The sequence below is a fragment of the Vulpes lagopus genome, chromosome 8 (assembly GCF_018345385.1).
Source record: "Vulpes lagopus strain Blue_001 chromosome 8, ASM1834538v1, whole genome shotgun sequence".
NCBI lineage: Eukaryota > Metazoa > Chordata > Mammalia > Carnivora > Canidae > Vulpes > Vulpes lagopus.
The window spans coordinates 114,240,225-114,267,940 of NC_054831.1; the positions used below are offsets into that span (position 1 = coordinate 114,240,225).

The following is a 27,716-nucleotide window of genomic DNA, read 5'->3' on the forward strand; positions in this document are numbered from 1 at the left end:
TCAATTCTCCAAACCACTGGAAGACTCAAAAGATTGTTTAAAAATGCTGTTGTAGGGGGACTCCTGGGTAGCTCAGCCCTGCCTTTAGCCCAGGGCGTGATCCTGGAGTCCTGGGGTTGAGTTCCAAATTGGGCTCCTTGCATGGAGCCTGCTTCTCCCTCTGCCTATGTCTCTGCTTCTCTCAGTGTGTCTCATAAATAAATAAATAAAATCTTAAAAAAAAAAAAAAAAAGCTGTTGTAGGGGTGCCTGGGTGGCTCAGTCAGTTAAGCATCTGACTCTTGGTTTCAGCTCAGGTCAAGTCTGGGTCCCGAGATTGAGGCCCACAACAGGCTCTGCGCTCAGTGGGGGAGTCTGCTGGAGATTCTCTCCCCATTTCCCTTTGCCCCTCCCCCCACTTGTGTGCGGGCATGGGCACATGCTCTCTCCTTAATAAATAAATCTTTTTTTTTTTAAAGATTTTATTTATTTATTCATAGACACAGAGAGAGAGAGAGAGGCAGAGACACAGGCAGAGGAAGAGGGAGAAGCAGGCTCCATGCAGGGAGCCCGACGTGGGACTCGATCCCCGGTCTCCAGGATCACACCCCAGGCTGCAGGCGGCGCCAAACCGCTGTGCCACCAGGGCTGCCCTAGATAAATAAATCTTAAAAAAAAAAAAAGGGCAGAGAAAAGCAAACTTTACCCAACCTATCAAACTAAGATCCAACAGTATATCTAGTAGAAATGAAGTACTTTTTCATTTTCTAAGGAAAGTCTATCATTAGACCTAAGCATAATTCTGACATGATAATATATCTATAAATTATTGCTAAAGAAAAAGCCCAAGTTACAGAACACAATGTTCCCATACAGAAACAGTATATTCTTTTTTTTTTTTTTTTGCATTTATTTATGATAGTCACACAGAGAGAGAGAGAGAGAGAGAGAGAGAGAGAGAGAGGGGCAGAGACACAGGCAGAGGGAGAAGCAGGCTCCATGCACCGGGAGCCTGACGTGGGACTCAATCCCGGGTCTCCAGGATCGCGCCCGGGGCCAAAGGCAGGCGCTAAACCGCTGCGCCACCCAGGGATCCCTGGAAACAGTATATTCTTATACATATAAGTGGATATGTCCAGAAAAAGTTCTAAAAGGATACAATATTAATCAGGGATTTTTCAGCTATAAGCAGCAAAAACTCATCATGGCTGTCAAAAAATAGTTTATGAGGCACCTGGGTGGCTCAGTGGTTGAGCATCTGCCTTTGGCTCAGGTCGTGATCCTGGGGTCCTGGGATTGAGTCCTGCATCAGGCTCCTCGCAGGGAGCCTGCTTCTCCCTCTGGCCAAGTCTCTGCCTTTTCTGTGTCTCTCATGAATAAATAAAAAAAATTTTTTTAAAGTTTATTATAAAGTTCTAGAGTAGGTGACAAAATTGATGACAGGGAAGGAGGATCAGGTTCTCCAAGTGGACAGGAAATACAGGCACAGGGCACCAGGGACCCAGTACAGCCACAGGAATGGTCAAATAAGAAGCTGTCCCAGAGGGGGGCTCCCTGGGTGGCTCAGCGGTTTAGCGCCTGCCTTTGGCCCAGGGCACGATCCTGGAGTCCCGAGATCGAGTCCTGTGTCGGGCTCCCAGGGTGGAGCCCGCTTCTCCTTCTGCCTGTCTCTGCCTTTCTCTCTCTCTATATCTATCATGAATGAATAAATAAATAAATCTTTAAAAAAAAAATAGATTAAAAAAAGCTGTCCCAGAAAAGAAGTCACCATTTGGCCACAGGCCTCTTGTTGCCACCATGAATATGTCAACTAACCCTTGACATGTGTTGGTGCCACAACACTCTAAGTCCTATGGCAGAATCATCCAAAAGACCAAGAATTTCTTTTTAACAGACAATCTATTGGTATCATGGTCTATTTAGAAGACTACTTAAATCTGAGCAATATTAAGACAGAGACAGTGACAGACGTTCTTTTAAAGGGGACAGAATGCATGCAGTAGGTAGATACTAGAAATCCATATTTTATAAAAATAAAATGGCAGAGAAAGGGAGCCTTCTGCTAAAAGTGGATGTTTAAAATACTACAGAGCAATTTTACTATTGTTGCTGAAAATAAAGAATTTTTGGATGTTGCAAAGTGAGTCCTAAAACTGTTCATGTCCTACAATATTGGTTAAATTCAATCAGATACTGATTTATGCAACTTCAAAAAGGCAGGAAACAAGCCTAGAACAGAACTGAGTAAACAGGGCACGCCTGGGTAGCTCAGTGGCTGAGCGTCTGCCTTTGGCTCAGGGCATGATCCTGGGGTCCTGGATCGAGTCCCACATAGGGTCCCCTGCATGGAACCTGTGTGTCTCTGCCTCTCTCTCTGAATAAACAAAATCTATTGAAAAAAAAAAAAAAAGAAAGTATTAAAGAAAAAAAAAATAACCGGATAAACAGGACCACTGAAGAGATAAGAATCCTTCCCTATCTTGACAACTCAAAAGGTATTTCTTTGAAAGGTTAAATAAAAGCAAAAGATAAAATTGCAAATAAATGTAATTAAATGACTATTTCAAAATAAATTCTATTTTAAAATAAAATGAGCTTCCATCTTAAAGCATCCCCCCCAACGTTAAGAAAATGAAAAGTGAAGCAGTGATTTTCATTTCCTTGGGCAAATATGCCATGGTAGTTGAATACTTAAGAAATATCTGGGATCCCTGGGTGGCGCAGTGGTTTGGCGCTTGCCTTTGGCCCAGGGCGCGATCCTGGAGACCCGGGATCGAATCCCACATCAGGCTCCCGGTGCATGGAGCCTGCTTCTCCCTCCACCTGTGTCTCTGCCCCTCTCTCTCTCTCTGTGACTATAATATATATATAAAAAATTTAAAAAAAAAAAAAAAATCTCCTAAAACAAAGGATCTCACATGAGTTCATACTTCAACACTTAATATAGTACATATTCCTAATGGATTATTCTGGATGATTTACAAAAAAATACACTTTTAAAACAGATTTTCTCCTACAGTCATATACAAAAAAAAGTTTCTATTATACTGTGCTATGAATAATATTCGTATGATCTACTGAGCTATTATGTAAACAGAGCCATAAAGTATATTTAATCTTTTCCTATCTTTGTTGTTTGAAGAGCAAAATTAAATGTAGCAATACAAGCCAAACTATCAATGCCTCAGAGTCTAAAATTTCTGGATGGTACATTTTCTTCTTTTATTTTTAGGGAGGTAGGCAGGGGGAGGGGCGGAGAGAGAGGAAGAGTGAGACTCAAGCAGGCTTCCTGCCCATCCCAGAGCCCAATGCAGGGCCTGATCCCACAGCCCTGAGATCATGATCTGAGTTGAAATCAAGAGTCAGACACTTAAGCCACTGAGCCACCCCGGTGCCCCTGGAGGGCACATTTTCAATGTAAGAACTCACCTTCTACTATTCTATAGGACAATTCTGAATTCAACAATTGCTTTAGAGGCTGCTTAATAAAACAGAAACACACTAGTATCTATTCATTCAACAAATATTTATCAAAAACCAACTAGGTATTAGTCTCTGTGCTAGAACTGGAAATTTTATTCTCCTTGAAAACAATTATATTTTCTAAAAATCTCAAGCAGGCAGAACTCTGAAGCTTTTCTTCATTGGAAGACTCTTTCAAAACCATAAGATACCACTTCACACCTAGTGAGAATCACCACTATCAAAAAGACAAGAGATAACAAATTTGGCGAAGATGTAGAGAAAAGAAAACCCTTCAGCACCGTTGGTGAGAATATAAGTTGGTACAGCCACTCATGAAAACAGTACGGACATTCCTCAAAAATTAAAAATAGTACTACCATATGACCCAGCAATTCTGCTTCTGTGTATATATCCCAAGGAAACTAAAACACTATCTCAAAAATATATCTGCATCCCTCATGTTCATTGCAGCATTTATGATAGCCAACATACAGAAACAACCTAAGTGCAAGAGTAAGTAGTGTGTGCGCATAGGAATATTATTCAGCCACAAAGAAGACAGAAAGAAATTCTGCTATTTTTTTTATTTTTTTAAAGATTTTATTTATTTATTCATAGAGACAGAGAGAGAAAGAGAGAGAGAGAGAGAGAGGCAGAGACACAGGCAGAGGGAGAAGCAGGCTCCATGCAGGGAGCCCGACGTGGGACTCGATCCTGGGTCTCCAGGATCACGCCCTGGTCTGCAGGCGGCGCTAAACCGCTGCACCACCGGGGCTGCCCAAATTCTGCTATTTTTGACAATATGTATGAACCTTGATATGTTATGCTAACTGAAATAAGTTAGAGAAAAGTCAAATTGTGTATGATCTCACATGTATGGGGAATCAACAACAACAAAATAAGCTCACATATACAAATAACATATCGGTGGTTACCCAAGGGGGGCGGGGGATGGCAATATGGGTGAAGAGAGACAAAAGGCACAAACTTTCAGTTATGAGACAAATAAGTAAGGGATGTAATATACACCATGGTAATGACAGTAATATTGTACTGTATGTTTGAAAGTTACTAAGAGGGCAGCCTGGGTGGCTCAGCAGTTTAGCACCGCCTTCAGCCCAGGGCGTGATCCTGGAGACCCAGAATTGAGTCCCACGTCGGGCTTCCAGCATGGAGTCTGCTTCTCCTCGGCCTGGGTCTCTGCCTCTCTGTGTGTGTCTCTCATGAATAAATAAATTAAAAAAACAATCTTTGAAAGTTACTAAGAGGGATCCCTGGGTGGCGCAGTGGTTTGGCGCTTGCCTTTGGCCCAGGGCGCGATCCTGGAGACCCGGGATCGAATCCCACATCAGGCTCCCGGTGCATGGAGCCTGCTTCTCCCTCTGCCTATGTCTCTGCCTCTCTCTCTCTCTCTCTCTGTTACTATCATAAATAAATAAAAAAAAAAAAAAAAAAAAAGAAAGTTACTAAGAGAGTAAATCTTGAAGGTTTTCATCACAAGAGAAAAACATTTAACTGTGTGAGGTGATGGATGTTAACTAGATGAGAAAGGTAAGCTCTACACTGGGTACTGGGCCTTTTAACAGGACAACTGAGATCAAGTGTGGAAAAATTTTTAGATCTTCAACCACAACTCTTCTGATCAGGCAAATGCATGGTCCAGGGGCCTCCCCTCTCAGACAATGAAGTCCACTGAAATTCCCCCTCTTACTCCAGCTGTCACCCCATTAATGCAAGGACATTGAGAATAATGCTAGAGATTTCTGCTGCAAGTCCCGTTTTTAGTATCTCACATATAGTCAAAGCAATATCTATTACCAAGCAAACAACTCAGGTATCTGGTATTTTCATAAAGACTTTGTAAGACACAAAGCTTTCAATTAAAAAATTATTTATTAAAAAATATTTCCTAATTCTGATTCCATATCAAATTAGACATGGAGTGATGTTACGAAGCAGTAACTCATCAGCTCCGTTTGTAGAGAGGCTGACAATGACCTCATTAATTCCTAAGCATATTCTACTGAATAGTGGAATACAAATGCAACTCATTCACTTCTGCACAAAAGGGAAATATAATTGTTATACTCCATACTAAAGCTTTTATAAAGCTTGTCTTCATAATTTCAGTTAGAGATTTAGCTAATATAAAATGATACTTGCTTAAAAGAACATCTAAGCAATGCTTTGCATTTTCTTTTCCTGCAAAATTCAAGGAAAACATGATTGTTTGGCAGATTCTTTGTTGCTCACGAAGAACCACCTGAGATTACTTTCTGTTTCTACTCTTCCATTCATTGTTTCCAGTGATTAAAACATGCTGGATACATAATTAAGAGAACACTAGAAATGCCACAGAGATCCCAGAGCTTAGGAGTTTCTGACAAGTTTTGAAGTTTTTATAAACTTCAAATTAATGTACAGGATAAAGAGATTAAAAAATGACTTTTAGAAACACACACTCAAAGGAAACACTTTAGTACTCTTTAACATTGAACTGGTCTCTCTTTCAATGGTTCAAGCAGTCAGTCTTTTCTCAACAGTTTCTTGATAAGCGACAAACCTTCTCAAATTCATCTTCACATTGTCGAGAACACACAGCTGATCTGGACTGTATTTACCTCTCCCTTCTTTTCGTATCTGCCAAAAAATCATATGTGAATTGGTATATATTACTAATTTCGTTAGATAAGAAAGCCTTTGATTTGGGGTGTGTTTCTTTTCAGAACAAAGCTGCCAGAATTTGGTGAAAGATCTTCAATTTCCAAGGTAAAAGAATACAGTGTGTGAGCCATAAAGATAAATTAAGATTATACAACTTTTAAAAATGATAGTTACAAGAATGGATGAATTGCAGACTTTAAAAGAATAAGTTTTGGGGGCACCTGGTGGCTCAGTGGTTGAGCGTCTGCCTTTGGCTTTGGCCCCGGGTCCTCGGATCGAGTCCCACATCAGGCTCCCCACAGGGAGTCTGCTTCTCCCTCTGCCTGTGTCCCTGCCTCTCTACGTCTTTTATGAATAAATAAATAAAATCTTAAAAAAAAAAAAGAGTAACTTTTATGGTATGTGACCTGGACTTCGCCTCTAGTCTAGAGCAGTAATTCTCAAATTTCGGTGTGCAACAGCATCATCCGGAAGGCTTGTTAAAAAACAGATTGGTGGGCCCACCCACTGTGTCCGATTTTCAGTAGGTCTGGAGTTGGGCCTAGGAATTTGTAACAAGTTACCAGGTGATTTGGATGCTGCTAATCACAGGGCAATTCTGGAGAGCCAGGGCTCTTGAGAAGTTCTTTAGTAAAATACATTGTGTATCATGTTGAAATGCAACCTGGGGCTAAATATATACCAGGCAGTCTTTAATGCAATTGTGGCTTCATTCACAGAGGATCTTCATATGAAAAACTACAGGCTGCCCTTCTGGCTAGCAAAGAAATTTCATTAGGGCTTTATACCTTTGAGAAAAGAAAAACACTTAATTAAACATCATTACCAAAGCAATGCATATTAAGTAGGAAAATCAATCAGAACAGCCCTCCCAGCGGTTAGGGGTTGTTTTGCTAGTTCATAGTTTACATAACTCCTCTCCGTGCATTTGCCTCTGCAGTCTAAAGACTTAACTACATCTGCTTTCCTGCAGCTGCAGGGAAATAGGGGATATTTTCTTCTTACCACGTAGACTCCTTTTTCAGATGTTTCAAGGGCCTGCCTGCACCCTTTAAGAACCCTGTGGATGCCCACCATGTACTGGTATGGAAATACATCTAGGAGATCGTGTTAAGAGAAAACACAAAGTGCAGGGTTGTGAATATATTAGGCTACCTTTTGGAAAAGAAAGGGGGGAAAATACTAATGCACATCTGTCTTTACATGGAGAGATATCACTCAATTTGTTTACTGATGATAAACAATAAAACCTCTCACTGCTTAAAAAATAGACAAACATGGGTGAAGAGGGTCAAAAGGAACAAACTTCCAAAAAAAACAAAAAAGGCACAAACTTCCAATTATAAGCTAAGTAAGTCACAGGGATGTAACGTTCAGTATGGCGACTGATTGTAAATTTGGAAGTTACTAGGAGTAGACCTGAAAAGTTCTCATCGCAAGAAAAAAAATGTCCTCCTACGTGTGGTGATGGATTTAACTAAACTTTTTCTGGTAATTATTTCCCAATATGTACATGTATCAAACCATTAAGCTGTACACCTAAAACTAATACAATGTTATACATCAGTTGTATTTCAATTAAACAAAAAACAAAAAAAACCTATAGGTTTGAACAAACTGTAATTAAGGCAAACTGTTCAAGTTTTTTCCCCAATAACTTAAGGTATAATAATAGGTAACTTATACCCCAATAATAGGTAACTTAAGTTACCTATTGGTGAAACTTAACTCAATAAATGTCAGCCACTAAGATGACATTTTTAAATATAAGATAGCAAAATATGAAAATGTTAAAAACAAACCAACACTGCTGTCCTTAAATCAACACTGACTTTAGATGGGCCTACAATTTAGAATGTACATGGTGTGTGTTGCTAGTTTTCTAAAGAAAACTAATTCTTATGCCTTAAAAAACTTCAGAAAATTTAAATTACTAGACATACAATCATAGTCTCCTAGAAAGTCATCACAGAGTTCTCTCCTTGAGCAATCAATTCTGTATTAGAAGCTTGTTAGAAGAAAGCAATACACATTGGGGGCACCTGGGTAGCTCAGTCAGTTAAGCTTCTGACTGCTGGTTTCAGCTCAGGTCATAATCTCAGGGTCATGAGATCACCCCGCATCTGGCTCCAAACTCAGCATAGAGTCTGCTTGTCCCTCTCCCTCTGCTTCTCCTATTCTCGTTCTCAAAAAAAATTTAACAAAACAAATACATACTGGAAAACAACAGAAGTAAGCTAATTTCTCATCCAAACTTCTATTTTCTTGACAAAGATTTTTTTTAAAAAGATTTTATTTATTCATGAGAGAGGGAAAGAAAGAGAGAGAGAGAGAAGCAGAGACACAGGCAGAGGGAGAAGCAGGCTCCATGCAGGGAGCCCAACGTGGGACTCGATCCTGGGTCTCTAGGATCAGGCCCTGGGCTAAATGTGGCACTAAACCGTTGAGCCACCCGGGCTGCCCGAGATCCCTCTTGACAAAGATTTAAAAGTAAATGCTTAATCTGAAATCTAAAAGCAAAAAGTACAAATATTTTTACTTCTCAAAATGACATAATTTAGAAATGGAAATTTTGTTTGTTGGTTTTTTAAGTAAACTCTATGCCCAACATGGAGCTCAAACTACAACCCCGAGATCAAGAGTCACAGGCTCCACCGACTGAGCCAACCAGGCGCCCCCTAGAAATGGGATTTAGAGAAGTGGAAGATGGCAAACTTAAACTTGCAGAAATGTGATTCAAGGCTGTTTTTTAAATTCCTGGCGGCTCTCTCCTGGTACCAAGTTTCTGAAAATTACTTAAAAAAAAAAAAAAATTGTTTTAAATGTATTTATTTGGGGACGCCAGGGTGGCTCAACGGCTTGGCGCCTGCCTTCACTCCAGGGCGTGATCCTGGAGTCCCCGGATCCAGTACTGCATCGAGTTCCCTGCAGGGAGCCTGCTTCTCCCTCTGCCTGTGTCTTTGCCTCTCTCACTGTATCATGAATAAATAAATCTTTAAAAAATAATAATAAATAAATGTATTTATTTGACAGAGAGCAAGAGAGCACAAGCAGGGGAAAAAGGCAGAGGGAGAGGAAGAAGCAGGCTCACCGCTGAGCAGGGAGCCTCATACAGGGCTTGATCCCAGGATCCCAGGATCATGAATTGAGCCAAAGGCAGATGCTTAACTGACTGAGCCACCCAGGTGCCCTTGAAAATTACTTTTTGATTCAAAGTTAGCTTTGATGTTTCTAGTGAAACAAAAAAATAAAAGGGCAAATGAAGGTAGCTACATTCTCTGATAAAGATCAGCATGCAGCACCAAAGGGAACTATTCCTAACATTAAAATCAAGTTCTAATTTATCACCTATAATGATTTAAAATAAATTTATATGTACATGAAAGTGCTTTGCAGGTCACAGACTAGACTGCTTCTCCATAAGCACTGTTAGCATTACTGAACTCTTACAGAAAAGGAACCCTGCCCACACCATTTTGGCCCAAGTCACAGTGATTCAACACAAAGGCCTGAGCTCTGACTCAGCCAACAAGCATTCTTCAGTTCCATGGATGAAGCACTCTATGAATCATTGGGAGTGTATGGAGGGAACTGCATATACTCCCTTCTTGGAGGATGGTGAGACCAAAGCATTTCTACACAAAAGAGCTACATACCTTCATTTTGAAGACTGGCTGGAATTCTTTCAGAGCAGATAACAATTTAATTTGAACTGAGGCCCTTTCAGCTTCTTTACCATCTGCAAAAACATCGAAGAGGGCATCCAAGGCTTCTCCTGCCACCACAAGGGAGGGATCTTTGGTGGCAACCTCAAGCAGAAAGCATCCAATGGTCTGGAGTCAATAATACATATTGTTATTGTCCAGTATTCTAACATCAGTTTCCAAAAAAAGGACTAACTTTAAATGTGGCAACAGTTCACGCATGGTATCTTAAAATTTAGAGATGCCAGAGACAAATTAAAACTTTGAAAGAATTAAAGACTTCACATATATTTATAAATACACCAAGTATAATATCAGCAAGATAAATTAAGTATATTAGAGTTTACATTCCTAAAGTATAATATCAACAAGATAAATTAAGTATATTAGAGTTTACATTCCTAAATAATATAAATTAAAATACAAAAATGATAATTGGTTTTATAAAAGGTTGGTTTTAGAAATTAAAATTTCCCCTCTATCTCCCTCAAAAAGGCTTTCTCCATGGTGTTAAAATGCAGATATATATCTGTAACCAAAAAAAAAAAAAAATGCTTTTAAAATTAGATGAAAAAATAAAATTGTATGAAAAACACTTTAGAACAATTAAAAATAAAAACATTAAATCTCATTCTGCTTCCCAGTGATGATGTTTAGCACCCATCTATCCTTTTATGATTAGCTAGCTAATGAACAGGTCATTCCCAATCTGCAAGGAACTGTTCAAGGGTAAACTTATTTTGTTTTGGCTGTTCTGCTTCACCCTTTATGTCTTAAGGGTGATGGGCACATCTGGTATTATTAGTGGGAGAGTGGAAATGTTAAGAACAGCGAGTTCAAACTCCAGCTGTGACGTAAATAACAATCTGGCTCTTAGTCCATTACCTACTTAATTTTCTTATCTAAATTTAAGTAATCTAGATAACCTCTAGAATAGTATTTAGAGTTAATAAGATGTAATAAATTATGAGGCACACAGTATCACCTATGAAGTAGTTTTATTAAAAAGATTAACCTGTATCTGAATCTAATCTAGCCTTTAGATCTAACTTTCAGTTTGTAGAAAACACAGAGGATAAAGGAACAAAGCTTCACACCACAAGGAAGCAATCAGACAAATCCAGAAGGTTGGATACTGGGAGACAGCCGACCCCAGGAGCTGAGGTAAAAACAGGTGGTAGTAGGGCTGGGCCAGTCAGTAGAGCATGTGACTCTTCATCTCAAGATCATGAGATCAAACCCCATGTTGGGTCTAGAGCTTACTTAAAAAAAAAAGAAAGAAAAAAAGAACAAGTGGTGGGAGGCAGTGCTAGGGTAGTGGTAGGAGAAGTTTCCAGATTGAGGGAAGCTTAGAAGATCCCAAACCAAACATAACATGCAGACTTGATTTAGACCCTGGTTTAAACAGACTATCTATAAATAGATGTTTTTGCAACAGCTGGCAACACTTGAGGATAGACCATTCATAAGACATATTAAACAATAGGGGAGGGGCAGCCCGGGTGGCTCAGCGGTTTAGCGCCACCTTCAGCCCAGGGTATGATCCTGAGTCCCACATCGGGCTCCCTGCAGGGAGCCTAGCCTGCTTCTCTCTCTGCCTGTGTCGATGCCTCTCTCTGTGTCTCTCATGGATAAATGAATTAACATCTTTAAAAAAAACAAAAACAAAAATAGGGGACACCTGGGTGCTTCAGTCAGTTAAGTGTCTGCCTTCAGCTTGGGTCTTGATCTCAGGGTCCTGGGACTGAGCCCCTTTGGGCTCCCTGCTCAGGGGAGAGTCTGCTTCTCTCTCTCTTTTACTCTCTGCTCCCCACTCCCACCCCACCACTCATGCTCACTCTCTCTCAAATAAGTAAATAAAATCTTAAAAAAAAAAACACCCCACAACATGTTAAACAATGTCAGTTCATTATCTAAGGATAATGGTGGTTATGTAAGAAACGGTCCCTATTTTTAAAAAGAGATTTATTTGAGAGAGAGAGAGAGAGAGAGAGAGAGGTGTGTGTGTGTGAAGGAGAACAGAGGGAGAGAGAGAGAGAGAATCTTCAAGCAGACTTCCTGTTGAGTGTGGCGCCCAAAGCAGGGCTCAATTCCAGGACCCTGAGATGATAACCTGAGCTGAAATCAAGAGTCCAACACTTAACTGAGTCACCTGGGTACCCCAAAATTGTCCCTATTTTTAAGACATGTATACTGAACCAAAAGGGGCAAAAGAACACAATGGCTTTAATATGTTAGCTTTAACTTTAACATACTTCAACATACCCAGCAAAGAAACTATATGAAGTGCAAATGATAGATTAGTGATCATTAAATATGCTTGACTAGTACACAAAATTCATTGTACTTTCTACTTTTCTTCATGCTCAGAAATGTGACTAAATAAAAATATTTCAAAAATCTCATATTATGCCTGAGAAAAACTTGCTGCTCCTCCTAAGTGAATTTTGGAAATTATAGTCTTGGGGGGGCAGGAAGTGACTGAACATGCACATGCTCATCTGTATATGTATACATATACATAGCCACACAGCTATATTCCCTCTCACTTATGGGTCTATGTATCAAAAATCCTTAAGAGTCATACAGAAGAAATGGGTAACAGTAGCTGTGTCTCTAGAGTCAAACTAGGGGGGCTAGAAATTTAGAAATGGTCTCTGATTATATACTCTTTCCTAGTTTTCTTTTCTGAATCTTTTATTATATGTATATATCTTTTCAAAATAAGGTTCTTTAAATTATCAGTCCTTGGGGCCTCTGGGTGGCCCGTCTAGTTAAGTGCCCAATTTTCTCTTTTTTTAAAGACTTATTTACTTTAAAGAGAGAGACAGAGACAGAGACAGAGCACACAGGGGAAGGCACAGAGGGAGAGGGAGGGAGGGAGAGAAAAGCAGACACTGCACTGAGCCCAACACAGGGCTCGATCTTACCACCCCTGAAATCACAATTTGAGTTGTAATCAAGAGTTAGATGCTCAACTGACTGAGCCACCCAGGCACCCCAAGCCTCCAACTCTTTTATTTTGGCTCAGGTCTTGATCTCAGCGCTATGAGTTCAAGCCCTGTGTCGGGCTCCATGTTGGGCATGGAACCTCCTTAAAAAACAAAAAGAAAACAGTCAATGTTGTAAAGTTTTGAGCAAGTCCTAATATTCAGTTTACTACCGATTAATTAGTAATCAACACTACAGCAATTATTATTAGCACAATGAAGGGTAATTTTACTACCCCTGTCCTTTTAGTTACTAGTGATGCTGTGTCTCTAGCAGTGTAGTTCCTGAGCAACTGTGCTGAGATAAAGTGCTGGAAGCAAATATGCTGAGTTTCTAGGGTACTTGCTGCTTAAAATTTTCAGAATATTAGAGTGGACTGTGGTATTATTCAGAATATACTTTAGCCTGTGTGCCAAGACAACTGGTGAGTTGTTCCTTCATCAGGAGGAGAATATAATAGCCATACAGTCTCTGCAACAGCAAAGACAGACACCTGGGACAATTCTGAACCTGGCCCTTCACTGAAAACAAATTTATTTCTGACAAAGTATCTCCAGAATAAAGTTATATGGGAAAATGCAACTCATTTCTCAAGTGTCTACCTAATTCATAGAGTTTGATCATTCCAAAGGGCATATTTTAATAATGTACCTTAGTAAGCAACTTCTCAACAGGATTTCTTCTCATGATGTTCAGAGAAGTTTTTATTTATTTATTTATTTGTTATTTTATTTTATTTATTTATTTATTTAGATTTTATTTATTTATTCATGAGAAACAGAGAGAGGCAGAGACACAGGCAGAGGGAGAAGCAGGCTCCATGCAGGGAGCCCAATGCAGGACTCGATCTCGGGTCTCCAGGTTCACACCCTGGGCTGAAGGCGGCGCTAAACCGCTGAGCCACCTGAGCTGCCACATAGAAGTTTTTAAAAATCCCATACCAACTGTTACCCTTTCCTGTTTCTAATGATTTAACGTTTCACGTTGGAAGCATATAGTTTTACCTTAAGAGTTTCCAGTGTTCCATCTTCTTTGGCGAGGACGCTGCCTGTGATTCCTAAAATACTAACAACGTTTACTCTAACCCCGGTATTACTACTATGAATGCTGGCTGTGCATAGTGTCATCAGTTGATCAGGAGTCATGCACTGTTGAAAAGGAAGAAGAGAGTATTTATAGTGTTAACCTCGATCAGTTCCAATAGCATGCACAACAGGACAGACAGAATGTAGATGACAGAAAAGTTATGTATCCTAATCATTCCTTAATACGGCTGGTAATCCTGAACCAAGATGAGCCCTGTTCCTGTCACTGTCATTATTCAATCTAACATAGCTATTAGCCCAGAAGAGAGGCTTCATTTCTTATTTCATTTGAAGAAGACTTTCTGGGGGATGCCTGGGTGGGTTAAGCATCCGCCTTCAACTCAGATCATGACCTCGGGGTCCTGGGATCGAGCCCTATGGTGAGTTCCTTCCTCAGTGGGGAGTCTGCCTCTCTCTCTCCCTCTGCCTCCTCCCCATCCTGCTTGTGCTCTCTCTCTCCTTTTTCAAGGACTGTATTTATTTATTCGTGAGAGACAGAGAGAGAGAGAGAGGCAGAGACACAGGCAGCAGGAGAAGCAGGCTCCATGCAGGGAGCCCGACGTGGGACTCGATCCCGGGTCTCTAGGATCAGGCCCTGGGCTGAAGGTAGATGCTAAACGCTGAGCCACCCAGGCATCCCTGTGCTTGCTCTCTCTCTAATAAATAAGATCTTAAAAAAAAAAAAAAAAAAAGACTTTCAGTCGGATGTACACACACTAAAAAGATTCTAATTTCTTTTTAACAATGATTATAAAAAATGGTTTGAAAATATAAGTAGAATCATGTAGCTTTATTATTTTTTTTTTTAATCATGTAGCTTTAATAAAACTCGGCTAATCTATACAAGTTAAGAACTTACCCTGAGATGTATATGTTACAGTAAATATGAGAGATTGTAAAAACCATTAAATCATAGAGTGCTTCCGCTGTGTAGTGATAATTTTCATTCTAAGCTAATCTGAACACACACGAGGATGCAGGTATCACAAGAGAATTCAAGTATTGTATTGCCAGGCTATTATTACCTGTGAGGAGCAGCACAGTGTGGTGACCAAGGGTTTGGGATCTGACATTCTGGGTTCACATCCTGTCTCCTCTCCTTATCACTCAGCAATCCTGTGTAAGATACTTCCCTCCACTAACATCTCCATTTCCCCATCAGTGACACTGGACAGTAGTCATCATGCAGTTGCTATAAGGACTAAATTATGCATATAAAGAACTCACTAAATGTTAAGTATTATTAATATATAAAAATACTCAACAGTTCTAAATCAAACTCATTTCTGAATCATCTGCAGTGCTTCTGCCAAATCTAAAGGTAACAGCTAATATGCCCAGATTTCTTCTAATGAAAACAATCCTACCAACCATGGTATTCTTCACAGCCACAACAAGGCTGCCAGGATGCTAGAGGCACGCTACTTTACTACAGGCCTGAGTCACACATGTAAGCTGCCCAATACGCACAAACCTACAAGGCAGAGAAGTGGACAAGGGAGCAGGACAGTTGTACTCCACTCCTAGTGCTGTCACTCAGCACCTCTGGTCCCTGATTTCCTCTCCTTGTAAAGCATTAGAGAGCCAGGATCCGGGATCCCTGGGTGGCACAGCAGTTTGGCGCCTGCCTTTGGCCCAGGGCGCGATCCTGGAGACCCGGGATCGAATCCCACGTTTGGGCTCCCGGTGCATGGAGCCTGCTTCTCCCTCTGCCTGTGTCTCTGCCTCTCTCTCTCTATCATAAATAAATAAATTTAAAAAATTAAAAAAATAAAAAATAAAAAAAAAGAGCCAGGATCCTTCTAGTTCTCAAATTTTATGCTCATGTCCAATACACACCCAACCTGAGAATTTATAGTCTCAATATATATGAATGCCCAGAAATTAACTGTGAGCAATTCTCTTTAAATGTCAGACTGAGGGAGCCCTGGGTGGCGCAGCGGTTTAGCGCCTGCCTTTGGCCCAGGGCGCGATCCTGGAGACCCAGGATCGAATCCCACGTCGGGCTCCCGGTGCATGGAGCCTGCTTCTCCCTCTGCCTATGTCTCTGCCTCTCTCTCTCTCTCTCTCTCTGTGACTATCATAAATAAAAATTTTAAAAAAAAGGAAAAAAAAAAAACATTAAAAAAAAAAAAAATGTCAGACTGATCCCGTTAGCTACTGCTGAAGATCATGAAAAATCAATAAAAATACTTTATATTCCCATAGGCCCTACAGTATAGAGTTTTCTAATTCCCATTTCAAAGAAAATGAGGGTCAAATGTTCTTGAAAAAAATTCTCAAATATGCAAAAAAAAAAAAAAAAAAACTTTAAAGACTAAAAACTAGACACCAACAGCCCATACTGTATTTGACAGTAAAACATGAGAGATAGACTCATTAAACTGTAGACCAAGATAAAGTTTGGGGAGCAATGCTCTAGGGTGTGGCTATGGAATGACTAAGGGAAGGAGGGAAGAGCAGACCTCTGGACAAAGCAAGGTCCAAGAACTTCGAGGCCAGGTGACTAAGGGGAGCATCATGTGGAACTCGAAGTCACCCAGAATCATGACAGGACTAGCCAAGAGTAATAAAGCCCAATAGCCAGAATCTTGAAGGACAAAGGGTGCCCAAGGCATAGTGAATGGCTAATGACCAAGAGAAGTGGGTAGTATGGTCTAATGACACATTAATCAAAATTTTGATTAAGATTTTAAAAACGACAATAGCCAAACTGTGGAAGGAGCCTCGGTGTCCATCGAAAGATGAATGGATAAAGAAGATGTGGTTTATGTATACAATGGAATATTACTCAGCAATTAGAAACGACAAATACCCACCATTTGCTTCAACGTGGATGGAACTGGAGGGTATTATGCTGAGTGAAATAAGTCAATCGGAGAAAGACAAACAGTGTATGTTCTCATTCATTTGGGGAATATGAATAATAGTGAAAGGGAATATAAAGGAAGGGAAAAGAAATGTTGGGAAATATCAGGAAGGGAGACAGAACATAAAGACTTCTAACTCTGGGAGACGAACTAGGGGTGGTGGAAGGGGAGGAGGGCGGGTGTTGGAGGGGAATGGGTGACGGGCACTGAGGTGGACACTTGATGGGATGAGCACTGGGTGTTTTTCTGTATGTTGGTAAATTGAACACCAATAAAAATTAATTAAAAAAAAAAAAAAAGATTTTAAAAACGAAGAAGCAAGGATGGTTTAGCACATTGGTTCCCAAATGTAGTGTGCATGCCAGTCACTAGGAGAACTTGTTAAAATATAGATCACTGGTCCCCTCAAAGTTTCTGCTACAGTGGACTACGGGCAAGGCCCTAGGATTTGCCTTTATACACAAAGAAGAAAAAGGCCACCAACCCAAGAGCAAAACTGGCAAAAGATAGGAACAGTAACAGTTACAGAAAAAAAATGCAAAGGCCCTTAAAGCACATACAGACATCCAGTCTCATCGTCATAAGAGAAATGCAAATTAAAATTGAGATAAAATTTCTCACCTATCAAACTGGTAAAAATCCAACATCCTGACAACATAACTCTGTTGGTAAGGCTACAGCAAAACAGGCACTCTCAAGCACTGCTGGAGGAAATTCAAAATGCCTCAAATTCTAAGGAGGGGACTACAGCAATAATTAGCAAAATCACCAATCCATCCATTCTCCAAATCAGCAAGCCCACTTCTGGGAAACTATCCTGAAGACACAATGGCAAAAACATAAAATAACATCTGCAAAAAAGGCTATTCACTGCAGTTCCATTTGTAATAGCAAAGGACTGGAAATGAGAACCCCATCAACAGCAGACAGGTTGAATGAGTAAGGAACACCTACACAATGGAGTAACAGAACATGAAGCTGTAAAAAAGAAATGAGGAAGATATCGGTTTACTATGATGATTAATAAGGGGGAAAAGCAGGGCAAGGTGCAGAAGCACTACTTTAAGCAAAAAGGGTGAAATACACATGCTTACATATTTGCTTATGTTCTCAAAATAAGAACAATGGAATGATAAACCCAAAAAGGAGTTACTCAAAAGAACAGGGCAAAGGGACAGAAGCTAGACTAAATATAAATAAATAAGTTGTGGTAAAACATACATAACGTAACACTTGCCATCTTACCCTTAAAAAAATATATATTGTATTTATTTACTCATGAGAGACACAGAGAGAGTTAGAGATATAGACAGAGGCAGAAGCAGGCTCCGTGTGGGGAGCCCAATGTGGCAGGACCCCAGGATTAGGCCCTGAGCTGATGGCAGACGCTCAATCACAGAGCCACCCAGGCATTCCCCATTTTAACCTTTTTTAAAAAGATTGACTGATTGATTGATTTTTAGGGCGAGCGAATGCATGAGCGGGGGGGGGGGGGGGGGGGCAAAGGGAGAGGGAGAAGCAGACTCCCAGCTAAGTAGGGAGCCTGACTCAGGGATCGATCCCAGGATCCCGGGATTATGACCTGAGCTGAAGGCAGACACTTAACTGACTGAGCCACCTAGGCTCCCCAAATCCACTAATTAATCTTAACATCACAAATTTATGAAAATATATAATTTGTGATGTAAAAGTAGAAAATATATATAGCAGTATGAATTATTCTTGCCAAAAAATTTGATCCTGAATCTAATTAAGACTCTAGACTTAGCTCCCAGTTTATAGAATGTATGGACAATAGAGGAACACAACAATACTATCCTGAGAAACCAGCCAAATCTCATAATGGGAAAAACTACAGGACAAATGACAGCTTCTTCAATGAATAAATAATATAGAGAAGGGGAGTTGGTATGGGAAATGTTTTAAATTAAAAGATTTAAGAATCTGTAAATATACTAAAAGCCATTGAATTGTACATTTTAAATGGGTGAAGTGTATGGTTGGTATGTGAATTAAATCTCACTAAAGCCACTAAAAAATTTTTTTTGAAACCAAAGTATCAAAGCAATGTGTGGATTTTCTTTGGATTCTGATTCAAACAAAACAAATAAAAAGACATTTTTGTGACAATCAGAAAACTGAACTCAGGCTGCATATCAACTGATAATTAAGCAATGTCTGTTGATTTGGGAGTAATGGTACTTCTGGTTTTTTACTTCTGGTTTTCTGTCACAGACACATAACGAAGCAGTAATAAAATACTTATGGTGAAGTAACATGACTGGCTTTAAAGTCATCTAGGGAACAAAAACAAAAGTATAAGGGAGATGAAGGGAACAAGAATGCCAGGATGTTTGCCTAAAAAAAAAAAGAATGCTAGATGCCAGGACGCTGCCAACTCACTGACACTTGTGGTTCATCATACTACTAGCTCTGGTTTTAGAGATATCTGAAAATTTCCTTAATAAAAAGAAAAGAGGACAGCCCTGATGGCTTAGTGGTTTAGCACCATCTTAGCCCAGGGCGTGATCCTGGAAACCCGGGATGGAGTCCCACCTCGGCTTTCTCCATGGAACCTGCTTCTCCCTCTGCCTGTGTCTCTGCCTCTCTCTTTGTGTGTGTCTCCATGAATAAATAAATAAAATCTTAAAAAATAATAAAAAAAGAAAAAGAATAAAAGTGGGAAACCAGGGCAGCCTGTGTGGCTCAGCGGTTTAGTGCCTTCAGCCCAAGGGCCTGATCCTGGAGACTGGGGATCGAGTCCCATTTTGGGCTCCCTGCATGGAGCCTACTTCTCCCTCTGCCTGTGTCTCTGCCTCTCTCTTTCTGTCTCTCATGAATAAATTTTTTTAAAAAAAGTGGAAAACCACCCATCACATAGAGATGCTGAGGGATCACTGTGGAATCAGTGGGCATGCTTGAAAATTTCTGTAAAATGTTACAGAAAAAGACAAATGACACTCAGAGAAAATATTTCTAACAGATATGCCAACTATATCACATCAATAAAAAAAACAAACCTGCGTGTGTGATGGTGGTGGGAAGAAGCAAAATATTTTACGTTTTGTTTTAAGCATTTTTGCTTTCTTTTTACAAGGATCATATATTACTCTTGTAAGAAAAATAAACACTTTTAAAAAAACAGTTAAATAATGAATTTTGCCTCCATAATACAGAATCTTTGCAAGTTTCACATAAAAATTCTTAAAAATCTTACCTGAGAAATGTTGTTGGAGGCCATAGTTTGCAAGAGGGCCCTCAAGGCACTACTTATGGCTTCTAGAAAGTCAACATGCTTAGCAAAATCTAAAACACAAAAATGAAATATAAATTCGTCTTCCTCTATGCTAAGTTTTTTAAAATTAATTAATTAATTAATTAATTAATTAATTAATTTATTTATTTATTTTAAATGTTTTTATTTTTTATTTTTTTATTTATGATAGTCACACAGAGAGAGAGAGAGAGGCAGAGACACAGGCATAGGGAGAAGCAGGCTCCATGCACCGGGAGCCTGACGTGGGATTCGATCCCGGGTCTCCAGGATCGCGCCCTGGGCCAAAGGCAAGCGCCAAACCGCTGCGCCACCGAGGGATCCCTATGCTAAGTTTTTTTGTAGAAAAAGATATGGAATCAAAACACAGCCTGTTAAATATTATACATGCTATTCTAATTAAAACATTTTTTAAAAGATATTATTTATTTATTTATGAGAGACACAGAGAGAAAGAGAGAGGCAGAGACACAGGCAGAGAGAGAAGCAGGCTCCCTGCGGGGAGGCCGACATGGGACTCCATCCTGGGACTCCAGGATCACGCCCTGGGCTGAAGGCAGGTGCTAAACTGCTGAACCACCCAGGGATCCCCTAATTAAAACATTTTTGACATTAAGCCCAAACTTCTAGTCAACAGCCCCCTGTGGACTGTATATGTAAGTTTGAAAAGACATCCACAATTGAAATAACCCTAACAAGGGCACATTCTACAGACAGTCCTTGCCTTTCCGATGCTGGATTTTCATTTAACTGGCTTTTTAGCATGGGATACACCTGAGGTAGCTTCATAGACAGAATTCAGCTTTTCACAGATTGCTATCATGGTACTGGGCAGACCTCCCATGGAGATGTCTCCCAAATCAGACTGCTTCCTAACAACCCAAACGCACTCCCTAGGCAAGAGCTGTTGCTTGCATAGGGCTGGACCACTACACCTCCACAGTTTCAGTCTTCTATAGTTTTTACTGATCCAACTTCCCCTTCCCATTCCTGGTCATTTTTAGTGTTTTCTTTCTTACCCCTGAGGTGGGAAGGGAAAGCGATGAACTTGCTGTGGTAGATAATACTGTCCAAAAATAACCACAACAGTCTATTTCCTCACCCCTTGAATTTGGGGGGACTTTGTGACATCAACCAACAGGACACATGAACATGACAGGCTAGGTCACGGAAAGACAACATGACTTGCACCTGACTCACATATATTTGCTCTCTTCTCTTTCTCAACTCTTGCCTTTGGAACTCAGCCACCGTGTTATAAGGAAGCCTAGGTCACATGGCGAGGTCACTTTTTCTGGTTGACAGCCCCTATGAACCACCCATCAACATGGGACTGAAGACTTCAGACAGTTCTGGCTTCTTGTTTTCCAGCAGAAGCCCTAGGCTAGAGTTTTCTCAACCCTGCCACTATGGACATTTTGGACCAGACAATTCTTTGGGATCCCCTGTACACTGTAGGATATTTAGCAGCATTCCTGGCTTCTACCCCCTAGATAACAGTAACAACCCCCAGGTTGTAACAAGAAAAAATGCCCCCAGACATGGCCAAATATGCTGTGGGGGAGGAGGGTACGGTGTGTGTGTGTGTGTGTGTGTGTGTGTGTGTGTGTGTGTGTGTGTGTGTGTGTGTGTGTGTGTGTAGGGGGCTGCTCCTAGTTGAGAACCCCTAGCCTAAACATTGTGGAGTAGAGACAAACCATCCCCACTGTGCACCGTCTAAATTCCTGACCTATAGAAACCATGAGAAAAACCATTATTGTTGTTTTAAGCCACAAAGTTTGGGGATGAGATAGATACTTTGGCTTTCTGCTCTCTAGTGCCTGGGGCCCTATAATTATTCCAATGCCCCTTTTGGGGCTGCCTACCTGAGCATGATGTGGCTTCTGCACATACTTGAATCAAAGCTTATTATATTTTTTTGCCTCGCATGATCATATATACATTATGTACTGAAGTAGGGAATGCCCGTAAATCTTACAGGAGAGATACTAGCATAGCCTTAGGATCAGACAGACCTGGGATGGAATCCTGCCTCTGATGTTGTATGACCTCTCCTTCTGGCCTCGGCTCAAACGTCACCTTCTCAGAGAGCCCTTTCCACCGAACCCATCTCCTTTTATTTTCTTCCTAGATGAAATTACATTGTATCTTTGTCTGAGATTGTAAGCTCCATGAGCATCATGATCTTGCCTAGCTCATTTACCCCCATATCCCTTGGACCTAGAGTGGTACACGGCATAGTGTTCAAGAAGTATGTGTTAAAGGAATGAGTGCCCCAAAGGAGTTCCTCAAATCAGCTTCCTTATCAGAAAGGTGGGGTAATAATACCTAGCTCATAAAGTCTAGCACCCAAAAGCCACTCAAAAATTGGTGTGAAGTTGTTGCTACTAAAATTCAAAAAGTCACCCTGGCTCTAGCAAGTAGGTTATATTTGAATTTGATTAGAGCTATTAAGCATAGCTCTAGAAATTCACCAACTGCACATAAACCAACAAAAAAAAAAAACAAAAAAAAATCATGAATAACTCAATATGAACTAGAACACATTCAGAAACAATTTTTTTTCTGTCTTGCATTCTTAGAAAAGTAACCATTACCTTAGATTCAAAACCCTAATTTAAACCACGTTACTATTTTATATTATGTGTAATTCATACTCTACCTAAATTAAGGAAAACATGCGGGTGATTTTTATTGAATTCACATTTCTAGTCATGTATCCAAATTTGGGAAAGAGACTTCAAATTATGCTGCCTTTCTGACAAATTCTCAGAAGGTCAACCCATGTGGTATTGTTGAAGAAATTAATATCAACAGAAGTTAAGCAAAAGAAGGTGGGCGAAAATGTCTTTCCCCTCAACAACTTTGTACAGCATTTAAGAATTGCTGCACATGTAAAAGCAGGTAGGTAGCCAACCCACAGGTAATCAAACAGCAAATTTCTATTTAAGTGTCTTTCTCGGGTTGATTTTCCATATCCTAGAAGAGAACAGGAAACATCCCAGAATGGGTGCTACTATCATTCTAATTGTAGTGAAAAGAGCTTTCTACTTCCCCAAATGTGGGAAAACAGGGAACCCTAAATGATTATGGAACCCAAGTAATGGAACAAATGATTGACTGACCCAATCTGAAAACAAAACATCGCTATAATTTTTTAAAAGATTTTATTTATTTATTCACGAGAGACACAGAGAGAGGCAGAGACATAGGCAGAGGGAGAAGTAGGCTTCCTGCAGGGAGCCCTATGTGGGACTCGATCCTGGGACTCCAGGATCATGCCCTGAGCTGAAGGCAGATGCTCAACCATTGAGCCACCCAGGCATCCCTAAAATTTTCTTGATGATCTGAAGATTAATGGTTTTTAACAAAGGAGACAAAGGTATTAACATACTGAATGGAAGGACCAGAATCTGATTCACTGACAATGTTCTCCTTTTATCTCTGATGTCAGCCACAGGGTGTAAGTATCACAAATTTTGTAACTTTTCACAACTGTACTTTAGCATTAAAAATAAAGCAAGTTAGGCAGAGTTGTATGATCCTCATACACTTAATGTTCAAACATGGTAACAAAAAGTTAGAGAAATTTGACCCCATCTTCCCCAGAAAATTCTCCAGTAACAGTTCACACCATCCACACAAAACCCACAAGATTACGTTATTTAATAAATCTCAATGTTTCAAAGGAACTTTAGCATACCATCTCTCAATATAAGCAATTATCCTTTATCAAAAATTTCAATCTGATAAGAAAAGGTTATGTCAACAATACCTATGAACTTGGAATTTACTTAAAGTGTTTAATTATATTTTCCCACAATTCAGAAACTTTCCATGATTTCTCCAAGGCTAAGCTGGTATCGTTTTCCTGTGATCTTCCAGGTAATAAATGTGCAAGCATCAGTAACCACAAATAGCCAGCTGAAAGGGGAGAAACATACCCAAGTGTTTTCTGTACAGCAGTGGGACAAAGTATGTGAGCTTTACTTCAAGTGAAACGAACTCTAATTGTTGGGGTGGAAATGGAGCTTCTGGTATCTTGACTGGAGCTCCCCACTGAGCAGGAAAATGGCTGTTTGTTCTGCCAGTAGGGCAGACAGGATTCCTTCAGGGTACGCAGGTCTTGGAAGTAGTGATAGGCTAGGCTTGCTCCCCTGGGGGCCTGGCTATGTACAACCCCATTTGGCCCAGTTCCCAGCAGGGAGAGCCCATGTGAAGGGGTGAATGGGAGTGGCCCTGAGCAAGAGTAGCCCTCCTCGTCCTCTACCATGGGATATTGGGCTGTGCTGGTGGGAGCCAGAATGTCAGCAAAAGTCAGATAGAACATCCTCTTTCCCATGTCCCCTGCCCTCCATGCCATCCATATCTCTGCCTGGTTTATATGGCTGGGGGACCAATGAAAAGATACAGTTATCAGGCCAGCTCACACCAAGTCAGCTCTGTAGCCAAAGCGTGCCCAGTCTTGCCTGTATCCTGTCTTAGGTGTGGCTGGGCACAGTCTTCTCATGATCACACCAGCTAAAGAATGCACAGCCTGAGATCAATGGAAAACTACATCTGCTGACAAATGCTGGAAGGTCAATAGAGACAGAACAATAACTATGTACGGGCATCTGAATCTTTACTTAATTTTTAAAAACTGACCTAGAACTTTTTTTTTTTAAGAATCTCAGTATTCTGACTGACTTATTTATTTGAGAGAAAGAGAGACAGAGAAAGCACAAGCAGTGGGTAGAGAAGCAGGCTCCCCACTGAGCAGGGAGCCTGACATGGGGGCTCCATCCCAGGACACTGAGATCAGGACCCGAACAAAGGTAGATGCTTAATCTACTGAGCCACCCAGGCACCCCTGATCTAGAACTTCTAAAACATGCACTATTAAATGCACAGCACCTTGTATTAACTTGATAGAGTGCAAAGTAGGGGCTCCTGGGTGCTCTGCTCAGCACTGAGCCTGCATCTCCTTCTCCCTCTGCCCCTCCCCCCTGCTCAAGCTCACACTCTCAAATAAATAAAATCTTAAAAAAAAAAAAAAAAAGATTTCTAGAAGAACTAGGGAGTGGGGCAGCTGGCTGACTGGCTCAGATGGAGGAGCATGTGACTCTTAATCTCAGGGTCACTGAGTCTGAGACCCACACTGGGTGTAGAGATTACTTAAAAACAAAAAGAACTTAAAAAAAAACTGGGGAGGAACTCTTAAATGAATATCTATATAAAAGCTTATATTTAGTCAAAAATGGCCATATTTTGATCTTTTAAGAGTTTCAACTTTTTTTTTTTTTAGTTTTATTTATGTAAGTAATCTCTACTTCCAATGTGGGGCTCAAACTCATGACCCTGAGATCAAGAGTCACATACTCCTCCATCTGAGCCAGCCAGGCGTCAACTTAAGAGCTTCAACTCTTGACTTAATGTTGTATCTGAGAAGAGAATAAGTTTAATAAATAGTTTACAATGAGATATATGAACACTACACTGAATGTAACACAGTTAAGTTATAGCTTATTTGGTGGTTAAATTTTAAAATTAGTGCAGAAACCAAATATTAAATATCTTCAAATTTACCCTCAAAAACTCCCTAGACACTCTGAAATTGGGGAGCTGAGAGCAGCCAATTCTTATCTCTCAATTACCATCGATGCAGACATGCAATGCTGGGACGTAATGTGGAGAATTCTCTTTTACTACATAAAATACTATTTTTCCCCCTCCCTCTCAGTTTTTCTTCTTTGGTTTGGTTTGAGTTGCTATAGTTTGATGTGGCCAAGTCAAATGAGATTCTATTACCACAAACTATGAGAATCTGTTAGAGTAGCACACATTAACACTTGTACAGCCAGGCCATTTAGAAAGAATAGTTACCTATGTATGCTATCTCTCTAGGTTTCTGTGTACAAATGAAAGTAATTCATATTAGAGAGATCCTGGTAACACCTTTTACCAAACAAAGGTGTTTAAAGAAAGAAACATATTAGAAAAAATCAGAGTACAGTACTCTGTCTAGTAGTCTACAATTTGACTTAAGAACACACATACAGGGATGCCTGGGTGGCTCAGTCGGCTAAGTGTCTTGCCTTCAGCTCAGGTCATGACCCAGGGTCCTGGGATTGAGTCTCACATCAGCCTCCCTGTTCTACAGGGAACCTGCCTGCACCTCCCTCCCCCTTTGTCTCTCATGAATAAATAAATAAAATCTTAAAAAAAAAAAAAAAAAAAAAAACTCAGGGATGCCTGGGTGGCTGAGCGGTTGAGCCTCTGCCTTTGGCTCAGGGTGTGATCCTGGAGTCCCAGGATTGAGTCCCGCATCCGGCTCCCTGCATGGAGCCTGCTTCTCCCTCTGCCTATGTCTCTGCCTCTCTCTCTCTGTGTCTCTCACGGATAAATAAATAAAATCTTAAAAAAAAAAACAAAACTCAGATACATATTTTTATATTGAGAATCTCTCTGGAAGAACATGCAAGAAACTGGTAACAGTGACTGATTCTGGGAGAGAACTGGATGGTATGAGAAAAAGGAGAGAGGCTTTCTGCTTTACATCCTCTAATAACTTGTGAATTCTGTAATACATCCATGGATTATCCAAATGTAAATGAAATAGTTTTATTTTAAGAAGAAAAAGACTAGGGATCCCTGGGTGGCGCAGCGGTTTGGCGCCTGCCTTTGGCCCAGGGCGCGATCCTGGAGACCTGGGATCGAATCCCACGTCGGGCTCCCGGTGCATGGAGCCTGCTTCTCCCTCTGCCTGTGTCTCTGCCTCTCTCTCTATCTCTCTCTCTCTGTGTGACTATCATAAATAAATAAAAATTAAATAAAAAAAAAAAAAGGAAAAAGACTAGAGAATTAACCAAATATCTAATATTTATGATATTACGATATTTGTGATTCAGCTTTATTGACCTGACATAATGCAATTTTAATAAAAAATAAAAGTATAGCCCATAAACTAGCTTACATATATTGTTTGGACTCTATGCCACTGGCAACTATAAATATGACTCTTCCTGCTTGGGAAAGGTTTCTGCAGGTTGGATGACAAACACGGCAAAATGCCAAAGTCCAAGTTCCTGGGCCTTCAAAATTCTGCTTGATCCAAATAGTCTTTCACAATGAGTCCTAAATATTTACCTGGCTGAGAAAAAAGCAGCTGTGACAGATGTTGTGCAAGTGTCTGAAGGGCTGCAGGGCCCCCAAGATGGTCCACATCCAGGAGGGAGACAAGACTCTGGAGACACACGAGGGCTCTGCACTGAATAGTGTTCATTCTGGAAAGGAAGTGGAAAGAATGTGATGTTTCTCTAACAGTATTCCAACAGAATTCAGTATTTGCTTTTAACCTAAGCTTTGGGCTCTGACTGGAAATACCTGTACATAGGTGTATGGCTATAACAAAGAATCTTAAGGTGAACTGATTATCTCCCTAATCAAATTGCTTGAGCACTCAGGGCCTGAGGCACAACTCACTTATGAGTCATAAGGAATCTGCTTTAGAAAAATTTTTACGCATGGCAGCATTGGCAAAACGACTTTGAGTTATGAAACAGGACACACATAAGTGCTCAAAGCATATACGGAATTTAACAGTTTATAAAGCAAACATGGTGCCCCTAGAAAATAAACACTGCTAAAAAAAAAAAATCATAAACACTGCTCAGCACCCTCGCAGTGCACATACCCCTTCCCTG

The 27,716-nt window shown here is 40.4% G+C and overlaps 1 protein-coding gene across 2 annotated transcripts in view; it reads right to left on the reverse strand.

Moving 5' to 3' along the window:
- Nucleotides 1-4,907: 4,907 nt before the first annotated feature.
- The window catches only part of HEATR3 (HEAT repeat containing 3), a 41,791-nt gene continuing 18,982 nt past the window's right edge, over nucleotides 4,908-27,716 (reverse strand). For both annotated transcript variants that reach the window (XM_041768048.1, XM_041768049.1), the window contains 5 exons: nucleotides 27,160-27,296; nucleotides 19,975-20,063; nucleotides 13,807-13,950; nucleotides 9,764-9,940; nucleotides 4,908-6,083 (listed from right to left, as the gene is read on the reverse strand). In XM_041768048.1, coding sequence (XP_041623982.1) covers nucleotides 5,961-6,083; nucleotides 9,764-9,940; nucleotides 13,807-13,950; nucleotides 19,975-20,063; nucleotides 27,160-27,296 — 670 coding nt within the window. In that variant the 3' untranslated portion in view covers nucleotides 4,908-5,960. The remainder of the gene's footprint in view (nucleotides 6,084-9,763; nucleotides 9,941-13,806; nucleotides 13,951-19,974; nucleotides 20,064-27,159; nucleotides 27,297-27,716) is intronic.